The following is a 12,791-nucleotide window of genomic DNA, read 5'->3' on the forward strand; positions in this document are numbered from 1 at the left end:
AGCAATAGGCAAGGCGTCAAAAATAAAGTATGTAATAGTGTATCAACAGTGCCTTCTTCATGAAAGCTGCAGGGAAAATCACCTTTGTGACTTCCGTTAGCTAGTGTAACTCTCTGAGAAGCCCCCATAAGCAAAGTCAGATTCCATATTTTAAGTTCCACATGCTGAAACATCCATATTGGGTTCCCTATAGTGGATTTGTGACAGCAATCCTCCCTTTAGTTCACCTGCCGTTTTACATCTCACATGGCACTCAGAAATGAGATGCTAGTAACAAAGTCTATCTGAGCAGATCTTCCCGACCACTTCTCTCACCAAACATGCTTGCTCAGGACCATGAGTTGTAAACGAAATATCAGACAGGACAACCCAGTGCACTAGCCAACCAAATAGATAATTATCATATGAAATAGCACAAAAAGACCTGCACAGTTGCTCAAAGCTGCACGCATACCAAAAAACTGTGAAATGCACGATTGTCTCAACATAATATTAACTTATTTTGACATGCACTTAAATGGTTGTCTATTTACTTACTTATATACTACTGCGCAACCTCCTCTGATGTGTCTGTAAAACTTACCTTTTGTCCCGCAGTTTTGCCCTGAAATTTGACCTTCTGTACTGACTTTTTGTCCTGGATTTTTACCCTTTGTCCTGAATTTTTACACTTACTGTCCTGAATTTTTACACTTACCGTCCTGAATTCGCACCCATGCCAGTTGGTCACCAAACTCAGACGGGTATTGTTCAATTTGAAGTAAGTAGATAAAATGTAGAATTTCCGAAGAGTCATGCTTTGAGGGCGGTAATTCGCTTGTGAGTCCATCCTCTTCCTTTTGTGAGGAGGATTGTCTTCGGTTCTCTTTCAGTGTAGAATCGTGCTTACATTTTAAACGGCATGGCTGTCGAGTAGCTGCGCGCGCTGTGATAAGTAAGGGGTGTGGTCTCCGCAACGTGTGTGACGTCAACGACCTGTATATAAAATAGCCTGCTGGGTGCAAGTAACGCAGAAAGAAAAGAGTATTGTTGGCGGTAGGTCGTTAGTTGTCGCGCAGACCGAGTGCTCCTGCTCCAACAGTGCTTGGACGGAGCTCTCTGCCTGCAACAGCCCCAGGTGCATCTGTTCAGACCAGGGAAAGAAGCTAGATTGCCAAGGTCAAGGACGCCGCGAAGAAGTCCGCATCGACACCCTCACCGAGGCCCAGTTCTTGCCTGACTTCAGTCCATCTCCGTGTTATCGGTACAGTCCCCGGCTCCCTCCAGGAGAATATTTCCATCTCCGTGTTATCGGTACAGTCCCCGGCTCCCTCCAGGAGAATATTTCGTAAAGGTTCTTTTAATAGACCAGCTTCTCCTAGACTCGTCTAATCACTCTCGTACACCATGAGCTCCCAGGTGAGGCAAAACTACCACCAGGACTGTGAAGCTGCCATCAACCGACAGATCAACCTCGAGCTTTACGCCTCCTATGTTTATTTGTCTATGGTAAGTGAATGTCCACTTTTATGTGGCGTGGTGGGTGGAGGTTGATTCTTGTGTTTAAGGCCGCTGTAGTTGAATCAATATGTGAGGCTTACTTTTAGACATATTAAGCACCTGCTGAAAGTCTCTGCAACTGTGGTCCAAAGTAAACCCTGTTTTGGGAAATGCTACTTAACTCTGGTTACAGTTGTCTTCTTGGGTAAGTGAGTAAGCTAGGTTGCGCTGACTACCAATTTTTACCAGTTGATCCTATATCCTTTGCATTCTCGCTCTCAGGGCTGGTGTGCTTACCAAATATTCAACCTAAACTGTGCATTTGCATCTGATTTTATTTTAATGAATCATAATTTATTATTGAGCTCGTTTAGTAAACCATGCGATGCAACCCGTAGGTCGCATGGGGCATAAATCGAGTGTGATCTTTGCCCAATCCCTTGCAGTTTTAGGTTCACGGTTAGCTGTCCACGCACGCAACGTGCATTTAGCAAAATAATCTCAACTATTTGAAGGGATCCAGCGTGACACGAGGCCTCTTAAAAACCATGGGCGTGTAGCATTTATCTGGCTATATTATATCGCCCATCCTTGACAAGGGCAGTTGCATTTAGACTAGGATTGGCAAACATTGGCCCAGTGCAGCAGCAACATGCAAGTTCGATTTCTAAAATAGCCACTGTTTGGCCATTAGTGATTTGCAATGGAGTGGTTTCACGCCAATCTCCACAGTGAACACGTACATTCTCATGTTTGAGTTGCTCTCTATTATTTGGCATTCTGTCTAGTGTTTCAAGTCCGGGGACTATTGTTTGTTTATCGTGTAGCGGTTGCCATCATAGGAATGTCCCTCCTTATTAGGTCTGTCGAAAGTGCACGCAGCAGGCTTTACTACGAATTGGGCATTTTAACCTGTACATCTAGTGCTGTTGGCAGTGATGATAGTTTTACGTATGTTCGCTCATTGGCGCCCTTGGGTATATATGTGGGTGTGGATTTAAGTCGTAGGATTGATGTTTACTTTAGCCTAGCGATATGGCTGCCTATTACGATGTTCTTCGTGGTCAGTCTTGGTTGTAAAGGAGCAATGGGACGAGGCTTACACCTTTTTTGGCAAATGCTCAAAACTGTATTGGTCAGGGAGTTCAATGTTGCAGTGCCTTTGAATTAAGTACGTCGTTTTTCGATGTGGTTGGTTTGAAATCCATAGATTTCTCTTGACCACGCATCCTGCAGCACATACTCCGGGATCTACATCTGAGGGAAATGACCACTCTTAAGTCTTGTGCTCGCAGTGGCTTAGTCCCTGTGATCTGGCTTCTTTGCGCTTGAAGCATTTGCTACTTCACTCAATGCTTTATATCTGATCCGGATTAGTGTCCAATTGTGTTGTGCCCCTGCCGGCATAGTTGAGGTAAGTCTCCACCATTCGATTCCAGGGGAGGTTGTATAGACTTTAGCTAATGTAGGAGGACGTTGAGCCTGCGGCAAGCATCTCAACTTGTAGGCAAGTGCAGTTTCTTGCTGTGTCCTGCTGTCAGCCATTTTGCTTCCTGCGGCGTTGCGTCAAAGAATTGGCAATATTGATGAGATGCTAACTGGTATGGCGTGCCTTTCAGCATTATACTGGGATCCTTGTGAGCGTTGCTGTACCGTGTAGATTACCAAGGGCCGAAATCTTCCTTGCAAAATAACATCCTTCGCTCTATGAACCCTGATCCTTTCATTCACTGTGCTACCCATATGCCACTTGTAGTGTAGCATTGAATTGGAATTTTGTGACGCGACGTATGGCTGTGGTATTTAATGGCCAAAGGTGAAGCAGCACTCGGGAGTCATTTAGTGGGCTCCTAAAGCACTACTACTGTATATGAAGTTGACATAATCTCTGCATGAAACTGGCATTTGAAGGTGTTTTGGCGTTAGCAGAGACCTGGTGACTTTTACTAAAGAGATTTTGTTTTCTTCCACCCGCTACAGCTTGTAGCATGGACACTTGGTCAACCCACTTCATTCATTAGCTATTTTCAGTGAATGCCTGCATTCGAGGCTGGTGTCTGGGATCTACTGTTCTCGCGACGATGGGGTAGTACGCCTGAGCTGTAAAAGTCATGCCAAACGGCTTGTTGGCTCGCATTGCTACTATCTTTTTGCTGTTGAGGTGAAACAGCCTGCTGCTCTGCCCTTCAGATCCGAGCCCACCCTCTGGTCTGGGTCGTGTTCTGACGAGCCTAGGCTGGGCCTCTAAATGACCGAATAATGACAGCATGTCGCATGTCTAATATTAACTCGACCTGCGACTCTGCGCTGGGGCAGAGTGATTGCCTTTCCAGTCCCTGTCCTTCCCTTATTGCTCTCTCCCATTTCCCGAAGAAAGCGCTCGTCCTTTCGTATGAAGGCAGCCCCTTGGACTGATGCGGGCGGTGTTTGCCTGGCACACTGTCGGCTCACGTGGCACGGCTCGTGTGCTTTCAGGGAGGTGTGTCCAGCTCTGCAGAAGGGAGGGAACTCCGCAGACAGCAAAACAAGCCTCCTTGAGCCGAGAGCGTGCCAGAATGTATTCTCGTCTCTGAACGTGTTTACCAGAAATGCAGGCCAGCCTCGTACTGCCCTGCAGTGGGCGCAGAATAACATTACCCTTCTTGTAAACAAGAGTGCTGCCCTACAGCAGTCCGTATGAATGCAGTTCAGGGTGCCGCACGTCTCCACCACTGCACCCCTTTCCTGACCGTGGTTCCCCTCAAACTCTTGTGCTACTATGTAAAGCACTGGATTGCACGACACCGTTATACTCGGTACTGCTGATTGCCTGTGGCTCTCAGTGCTACTTATCTCTTTCATTCTCCACATACCAGTTAAAACGCTACACTACCCCTGGCTGCTTCTGTTTACATGCCAGTCCTGCTATAATTGTCATTTGGTTTTCATGTAGTACTGTTGATTGGATTATGGCACTCTTTGGCTAGGTTCGTGCTATGTAAATACTATATACACATGGGGGCTGGGGGATGCAGTGGGAGAACATGCAATATTGCTAATGACTCTGAAAGCACATTATCACACAGAAGTCATGCCTTTCTGTTTCTAGTACTGTGCTCTCTGGGACGCTACCACCAAAGGAAAGGGAACCCTGGCCTACACAAATGACTATTTTGGACCTAGTGGAGTGAGAGCGTTGTCCGCTCCGCATCACTACCCTGATTCTGACCTATCTTTACAGTTTAGGTGGAAGTCAACGTGCTACATATTATGCCCCGAACAGTGACGCATGCATTGTTGGGACCGTTAAGAACTCAATGAAGAACAGGCTTCCATTTTGCTGGAGGATATCTACTTTCATAACGTTTTATTGTTGATTCACACTTGTATACGCACAATCTTTCATTTGTTTGGGCAGCGTGCTACCTTTTGGTAGGCAAGCCAAGGTATGACTAAACACTTATTCAGCAATGTAATATCCAAGTCAGCAGGGAGTGTTATTGTGGCCTAATTAGTGTATATTCTAGGGTGTTTCTACAGCAACTCCTCATGTTGTGTTAATGTATCCAGTCCTGACCTACGGCCCTCTGCTTGCAAGTAATGGGACTAAAGCAGCCCACAAACCCTCTTAAATGTGATCTTTAGTCCTAAGTGCCTTTTCTGCCATTTTACGAAAACCCTCCTTTTAGCACCTTCTGCTCTCTCGAGGTGTGACTCTACATAGGCTTGCAATAAAGCATCTCATCCCTGGAACCTGCAAACCATATTGGCTACTGGCTGCCTGCCTCGGTGCTGGGGCACTCTCGTAGTAACTGTTGCACTTAAACCATTCATCCATTACCAGTGCACCTTGGTATTAAATAGAAGGGTTCCCTTTCTGTAGTGCTGGGGCCTGCAGTTCTGTCTTGTACCTCAGTATTGTCAGTCAGTGCTCTGTCACTGTTTGGTTATATGTAGTGCTGATACCATTAAATCCAGACTCATTGCTCTGCCATTGCATTCATCTGCCAGGGCTTCTCATAACAAGACATGTTAGTCTACTATAAGTTTGTCGCCTCTGAAGAGTCCTTGCTCACCTGTTACTTTTCCCCCCCAGTCCTACTACTTTGATCGCGATGACGTTGCCCTGAAGAACTTTGCCAAGTTCTTCTTGCACCAGTCTCACGAGGAGCGTGAGCATGCCGAGAAACTGATGAAGCTGCAGAACCAGCGGGGTGGCCGGATCTTCCTTCAGGATGTCAAGGTGAGGTGCTCGCTTTAGAACCTGTCTTTAAGGGCCCTCAGTGTTTTGGTCTTCTGAGCCGCATAACTCCTGAGATTTGATGCAGCTTATGGCCCGTTGTGAACATAAACCCCCAAAAACAGACTTAATACACTGCTGACAGAACGCTACCATACACAAATATCTTCCTCGGATACGGTATAGTTTTTTGGGCTAAATTTAGCCATTCTCTTCAACTTGCTGTAGCACTTGGTGGTTTTAATATTGACTCTATTCCTGTTATATTTTAGGGTTAAATGTTGGCGAAAATATTTTGGAGGTCTTCTGGATGTTTATGCATGTGATATTCCAGATGACATTTTAATTATTATTTTAATATAGATGGTTTCCATCCCAGCTACTGGGGTTAAGAACCGACCTTCCCGTGGACTTTCATTCTTGGGGAAAGGGAGGGAATTAACAAGTGATTCATGTTCACTGCTTCAGTAGTGTTTAAGATGTGTATGGGGGTGCAGAAAGCACAATTTACTTGAGCCGAGGTTGCCCCAAGAAATGGGAAAAGATCTGGGGGAGCTTAAGGTTATGAGGGGAGGGGTGGATCGAAACTGTTGCCTCTATGTGGATTATGTATGCATTACCAACACCTCTGAAAGGTAAATTAATGTAACCAGGAACTGTGTCCATTTATATTCTGTATCCGAACACACACCAAAAAAGTGTTTGGAGGGGCTATGTGTTTGTGAATGAGAATACAGCAATTGTATGTATTAAGTGTTTCCATGTTGTAGAAGCCGGAACGGGACGAGTGGGGCAGTGGTCTGGAGGCCATGGAGGGTGCCCTGCAGCTGGAAAAGAGTGTGAACCAGTCACTTCTGGATCTGCACAAGGTGTCCACCGATCGCAATGATCCTCATGTGAGTATCAAGCTGCGAAGGGCCTGTTACCTGTCTTCATGAGGGTGCAATCCCGCTGTGAAATTGGTGTGCGCTTCTGGTGTTGGATTCTCAAGGCGCACAGCTCGAAAGGGAGAGTTCCTTGGCTCCTTACATTGTAATACTGAAGAGTAGCAAATGACCTCTGCCCTCATTCAGGAAAAGTAAAAGTTGTCAATTTGACAGCCACATGTTGCTTGTAATGCGAGCGAAGCTTGCCCCAGATACTTTTGCCTGCTGAATCACGTTAGAGTCGGTGCATATTGACTTGTGTTGCAGAGTTAGCTACTGTTGATTACCAACACATCAAATCTGGCACTTTCCGACAACCCTTAATGTTGTCTAGTTTGTGTACCTGTGTACAGGGGGCTAGACTTGACTGTAAGGGAATCCAGAATTTAACCTGGCCGGTCCATACCTTGGAGGCTTGTATGGGTAGTACACTGGCGGCTGTATTCCATGATATTTATGTGTGCGGGACACTACCCTGGCCATACTTTGCTAGGAATGCACTGATCTGCTGGGGGTTCCTTTCTTTTCTATGACCATTCCCCTCTTCAAGGTATTCGTATGCTACAGGGATATCTAATAATGGTAGCTCAAAGTTTTGGGCACAATAACTGAGATGTATACTTTAATCCAATTTGAGAAATTCCCCCTTCTGTGCCCTGCTGGGTCCAGATTGAGATGGCATGGTGAGCAAAAGAACGATGGATTGGAGTGCTACCCCAAGCTATTACTTATTGCAAGCAGACTCGCATCACCTTTTGTGTTTCTCTCTGTAACTGCTTCTAGAAAGTTCTTCAGTATTGTCTTTCCCTGTTTACATTGGCTGAGTGTGCACGCTCCCTACAACTTGTATCTGGTACTTGCATTGACATGTCTGACCCATGACTGATTCATTTTGTGTCCAACTTTTTTTATTTTTTAGCAGTGCTTCAGCAGTAGTCTGAGTATGAAGTGTAGAGTATGTAAGCTTTGAGCAAATCATTAATGGGACTGTTTCTTTCTACAGTTGTGCGACTTTTTGGAGACCCATTATCTGGAGGAGCAAGTGAAGTCCATTAAGGAGCTGGGTGACTACGTGACAAACCTGCGCAGAATGGGTGCTCCTAGCAATGGGATGGCAGAGTACCTGTTCGATAAGCACACCCTTGGTGAAGAGTCCACCTAGGCTCAGTTTGGGACCCATTCCTGACTCGAAGTTTCTTTACCTGTGTCGAGTGCATGAGATTTTTTTTTTTTTTGGTCGACCTTTTGAGAGAATTTGTGATCAATGTTCACCTTTTTTGCTGTAATGCTTTTGCATCCAATAAAAAGTGACTCGGTTGAACGTTTTATTTTGTGTGTGGGTAAGTAGGTTGCAGGCTCATTGTATCCTGGACAGTATATCTGGCTCGCATTACCCCACCTGAATGCCAAACTAATGTGGTATTCGTGTACTACTTAATTTCATAACTTCAAGCTGCTCCATTATGGAGTGGCGACAATGTTTCTTTACCAGTTGCCAGCCATGTTAAGGCCCCCCCATTAGATAATGTCCTTGCCTACGTTCTAAATCGAGTGCCTTTTGTGCACCTTAAAATACATTTGGGAGAATTTACTACTTTTACATTCTGAGCAGCAAACTATTTACACCCGTTCCAATTGACTCAGTGTGGGCAGAATCATAGTTGGTGCCCTTTTGTGTATAGCAGAGGTTCAAATTGCTTAAATGGTAGTATTAACAATTTACATCTCTGTCCTGAGACCGTCCTACTTAAGAACATACATGACTTTTCTGCTTGAAGTATAGGAAACTGGTTGGTATTGGCTGGAATGTAGAGGTTATAATTCCAACTTTTGAAAGCTGAGTTAAATTGATGATCCCACCAGTTTTTCATATATCTTCCTCACCCATAAACTCTAAATGTATTATCCGTATTGGTGTTTGTTTGTTGCAAATTTAACACCACACTGTCTTAATAGTTTCCTATTAGATGTCTGTACGGGGTTGGGTGGGGTCCTTCTCGTGGAGGACAGTACACAGCCATGAATCGAAGTGGATTTTGTTTGTGTAAAATTCACCTCTAGTGGGATTGAGTTTTATGGGATCTCTCACTTGCAGTCATTCAAATTACCAAGGCTGCTTTTTATCTACCTTTCACCATTTGACAAAGGGTGAAATAGTTTGTCAGAGTTCCCTTACTAAAGGCTGGTCTTTTTTTTAGCTTTATCTTTATAAATTGTAACGCTGATTACTGTAATAGTCACTTAAGTACTCGTCCTGTCTTGCAAACTGCTAAATTAGCGCACTTGGAATCATTGACTTCCTCCACCTTATCCGCCACTGCTCTTCTGCCCAAATATATATATTTTTTGTTGCTGCTCCTTAAAATGTATGCCTGCACACACTTTTTATGTTTCTTCGACTAAACTGTAGAAGTCCGCTATCTTGGCATGGTAAGTAAAAAAACAAGCATTTGCAATGCAATAGGTCTCGCAATATTAAAGTTGGAGCTATTGGCATTGTAAATGGCAATGCCTTTTATTTATGTTTTTAAAACATAAATAAAAGGCATTGTCATTTACAATGCTAATAGCTTAAACTCTCGCAAAAGTGAGACCTAAAAAGTCTGTTTTAATAGCATTATACAATATGGTTGGGTATACAGGGAAGAGCCGATTTTGCAGCTAGGATGGCTAGAATGTTTAGGCAGTGTAGGATAGTTGTTAGGGGCTATTCATTCGTTGCCTTTTAGAGGATAAAGCACATTCTTTTCTGCTCCTAAAAAATTTAATAGGTGTCAGTTATAAAGGGCTTTTATGTTAAGCGCTAAACATGGAACATTGTTTGATATAATTGATACCTAGTGTTAACAGGTCCGTGTTTTTGTTTTGTTAAGTGACTTGGTGTGGGTGTGTTTGTGTCTTTCTCTGCAGATTATAGGTTCACATCTCTGCTGGGCAGCCTCTGCCTTTCATCCTTTGGTGTCATTCTCCCTCTGACACGTTATTGGTTTTACACGAGTCTCACTGTGTTGAGAGTACTGCAGAAGAGTATCTGGTGTACTGGGTCTCTGGATGATAGTTTGTGTGGAATAATGTTTTTAGAAGAGTGCTTTAGACCGATGACCCAGAGCCTGCTACCTTCCAGTGTGTGGTGAGATTTTTAGGATGTGGGGGGCTCTGAAGCGACAAGTGACTGTTTCCCTGGTGATTATTACGTGTTACTTTGAAAATAGGGACGGAGGAGAGGGACACAGGAAGAGGGTGAAGGCAGGAGAAGAGGGGCAATGAATGGAGGGAGAGGACATGGAGATGCAGATAACGGTTAACAGGGGGGAGAGAGAGATACTAGGGGTAAATGAGGAAAGAATATAAGATGAGGAAATGAAGATGACGAAAGGGAGAGGAAGGAAGAGTAGGAAGAAAAAATGCTTGTTTTTTTAAATGTCATTGGGTTTAGAAGAAACTCCAGCGCCCTGTGCTGACGTGGGAGATGCGCTTGGTTTTTCAGCACTGAATATATCCACTGCTGCCTCTTCCTGCTCCCTGACCCACTCCTCTGCCATTTTTTGTTAAGGTAAAACGTTCTTGTTACTCGCTCCTCGTATCAGATACTTGGGACTACCTCTCTGTAATGTCACACACACAACCAACTTTCTTTCACTCTGGTTCATACCTGCGATTCCGACCACCCTCCGGCTATCAGGAAGAACTGCAGCAATCTCCAAATGTAAGTTACGTGGTCGACTGGGCAAATGCCTACTGCGGGGTGCTCCGCGTTACCTTTGCATATACTTTCCACAGGGTTCCGGTTTACGCGGTGCTCCAAAGCGAGGAGGGTTGGCGTGGATATATATATATATATGGCCAAATATTTACTTTCTCACGAAAATACGACCGTATGCGCACCGCAGCAGGGAGTGCTCGACCTGGTACAAGCAGTAGGTGGAATCAGAAGAATGCCCATAAAAATGCTTGACTCTACTGCATCGGATTTCAGCTCCTTGACAGGGAGCGAATCGGAGTCTGAACTAAGGGGTGCAACTTCTGCAGCTACAAAGAACAAGTAAAGGAGCGAAATAGAAAGTAAGACAGGAAGCTAGGAGAAGAGGAAAAGGAGTAGTAGTGGTCGATGGATAATTGGGGAAGGTGGCGGCTCTCGGTAGCAAGGGAGGAGGATGGATAGTCGAGCGGAAGTGAGGCATAAGAGCAGCAAGGGGAAGTGAGGCGCGCAGCCATGACACTAGTTCAAGGGACAGGGCAAAGGCAGCCGTAAAGCGGCACACACACTCACACCTGAGGTAACTTGCTTAAGGGCACGTAGCTACGGATGCTCGGTGACACATATGCATACCGACAGGAGTACACACTCTTTCATACACATCTGCAACCCCGACAGGATTTAAAACAAGCGGATACTGAGCGCATTTAAGTGAGCACACAAGCAGAACGCCTGCACTGCATCAATCTCTGGAGGAGAGGCTGGTGTCACTGAAGTCCTGGAGAGCTGCAGCCAATCCCGGCGCAGCTCTCGGACGTGGCGGGAATGGCTGAAACTTTGAGCCAACCGCGGCACGGAGGTGATGTAGGTGGAGCAGGCAACGGCGTCCCGAGGTTCCTGGGCTAATGGCGGTGCTTCTAATGGCAATCTTGATGCACTCTCACACGATGGTGAAGTTGAGGGGTAAGTTCAGACACCATAAGAACCTCGGGCCAGCAGCAGTGATCAGCGCTTCCCAGTTCTATAGACGCTGACTCCACTCTCCCTCCCCGTGTGTGTGCATGCATGCGTGTGTGTGTCTGCCTGCCTGCGTGTGTTTGCGCATCTCGGAATCTGAGGCAGGGGATGTGCACGGCGCTGGGCTGGGCGTGCGCGCCCACGAGGTGAAGTCGACGCTTGTGCTCGACCCCTGTCTCAGATTCCCAGGAGAGGGGCGGCTATAGTTGTCGAGATGGACAATGGTTCGCATTGTACTCCAGTTCGACCTAAAAAATGGTGGCAGTGGCACGCTGTATATGCATGAATGGTGGTGCATATGTCAACATCATGACTTGCATTGAGCCTGCCCCCCTTTTTTTTTTTTTTTTTTTTTTTTTTGCTTTTTAACATTAGCAAGGGTTTTGCTTGTTCAGAACCATATATAAAACAGTAGCCAAGCTGATGGTCCTGCCCATTTCATAAAGAAGTTGCTACCTACTGTGATTTAGGATCATTTTACTCTACCGGCCAAGTGATCAGCCCATGTCACATGTGCTTAGGTATCCGTTTCTTGAGTCCTTATTCTAACGCTTTGGTTTTGAATCTGTTAATGGTTGTTCCTGCCACTGTATCTTGTTTAGCAGGGAGACCTTGTAGCAGGGGTTTCAGTACATGCCTGTTCTGAAATTGCAGCATAGGAATAAGAATTGGCAAGGCCAGTGGGCCTCAACTGTATGAGCTCCATGCCTTTTAGCCATGTTAGGCAGCAGTGTGGCAGTTGTCCAGCATGGCTGCATATTAGTGATGTGGGCATGCATCTGCCAAAAGATGCTGGTGTAGATAAGTATTATCTTAAAAAAGAACGCATGGAGAAAGTATCACGAGAACTGGAAACAATATCCTGAAATTAATACCTCAATCACTGCGGGATCAGTGGATGGACAGTAAGTTGAAACAATTGGCGTTTGGTCCATGCTCTGAAAGAAAAGGAAGGTACGCCTGGGGGTGTGCTGGCCAAAAAGGAAACCGTGGAGGAGTATCAATGGTAAGCAACGAGCTGGCTCCAAGCCCTTTATAAGAACAAAAAACAAACCCTCAACGCGTGCACTGTCGCAGCTGAGATTTAAAGATAGGTCAACAGTCTCCAAGGTTAATTTCTACAGTTCACAACCTTAAACAGTTTCTGAGGGATGTTAAAGGGCAATCCAGGGCATGCATGGTAGGTTAAAGTAGGCGGAAACATCTAAGTGCAGCAGTTGAAGGGCGTGGATTCCCTTTAGGTATTGTGGAGAGACTTAAATCTGATTGGGCATTTTGTTTTGGAACCTAAGTATGCGACAGACACTTGCCAAGATGTTCATTGCCTATATATTTTTTTTTTTTGGCTGATTAAGTTTGTACTTCTCTATGGAGGTTGCTCAGGTAGGAAAAGCTTGGAGTAATTGTGTAAGGGAGTGGTGGCAGCACTACTGCAAGGTGGGTCGTGTTTCAG

At 45.3% G+C, this 12,791-nt stretch overlaps 1 protein-coding gene across 1 annotated transcript; it reads left to right on the plus strand.

Annotated features, from left to right (window-relative positions):
- The first annotated feature begins 1,249 nt into the window (after window positions 1–1,249).
- On the plus strand, window positions 1,250–7,950 carry FTH1 (ferritin heavy chain 1). Its single transcript, XM_078681295.1, has 4 exons — window positions 1,250–1,488; window positions 5,555–5,701; window positions 6,469–6,594; window positions 7,628–7,950. The coding sequence occupies exons 1-4, from the start codon at window positions 1,387–1,389 to the stop codon at window positions 7,784–7,786; spliced, it is 534 nt and encodes a 177-aa protein (XP_078537421.1). The 5' UTR covers window positions 1,250–1,386; the 3' UTR covers window positions 7,787–7,950.
- The last annotated feature ends 4,841 nt before the right edge of the window (window positions 7,951–12,791 follow it).

The sequence above is a fragment of the Lissotriton helveticus genome, chromosome 3_1, assembly GCF_964261635.1.
Source record: "Lissotriton helveticus chromosome 3_1, aLisHel1.1, whole genome shotgun sequence".
NCBI lineage: Eukaryota > Metazoa > Chordata > Amphibia > Caudata > Salamandridae > Lissotriton > Lissotriton helveticus.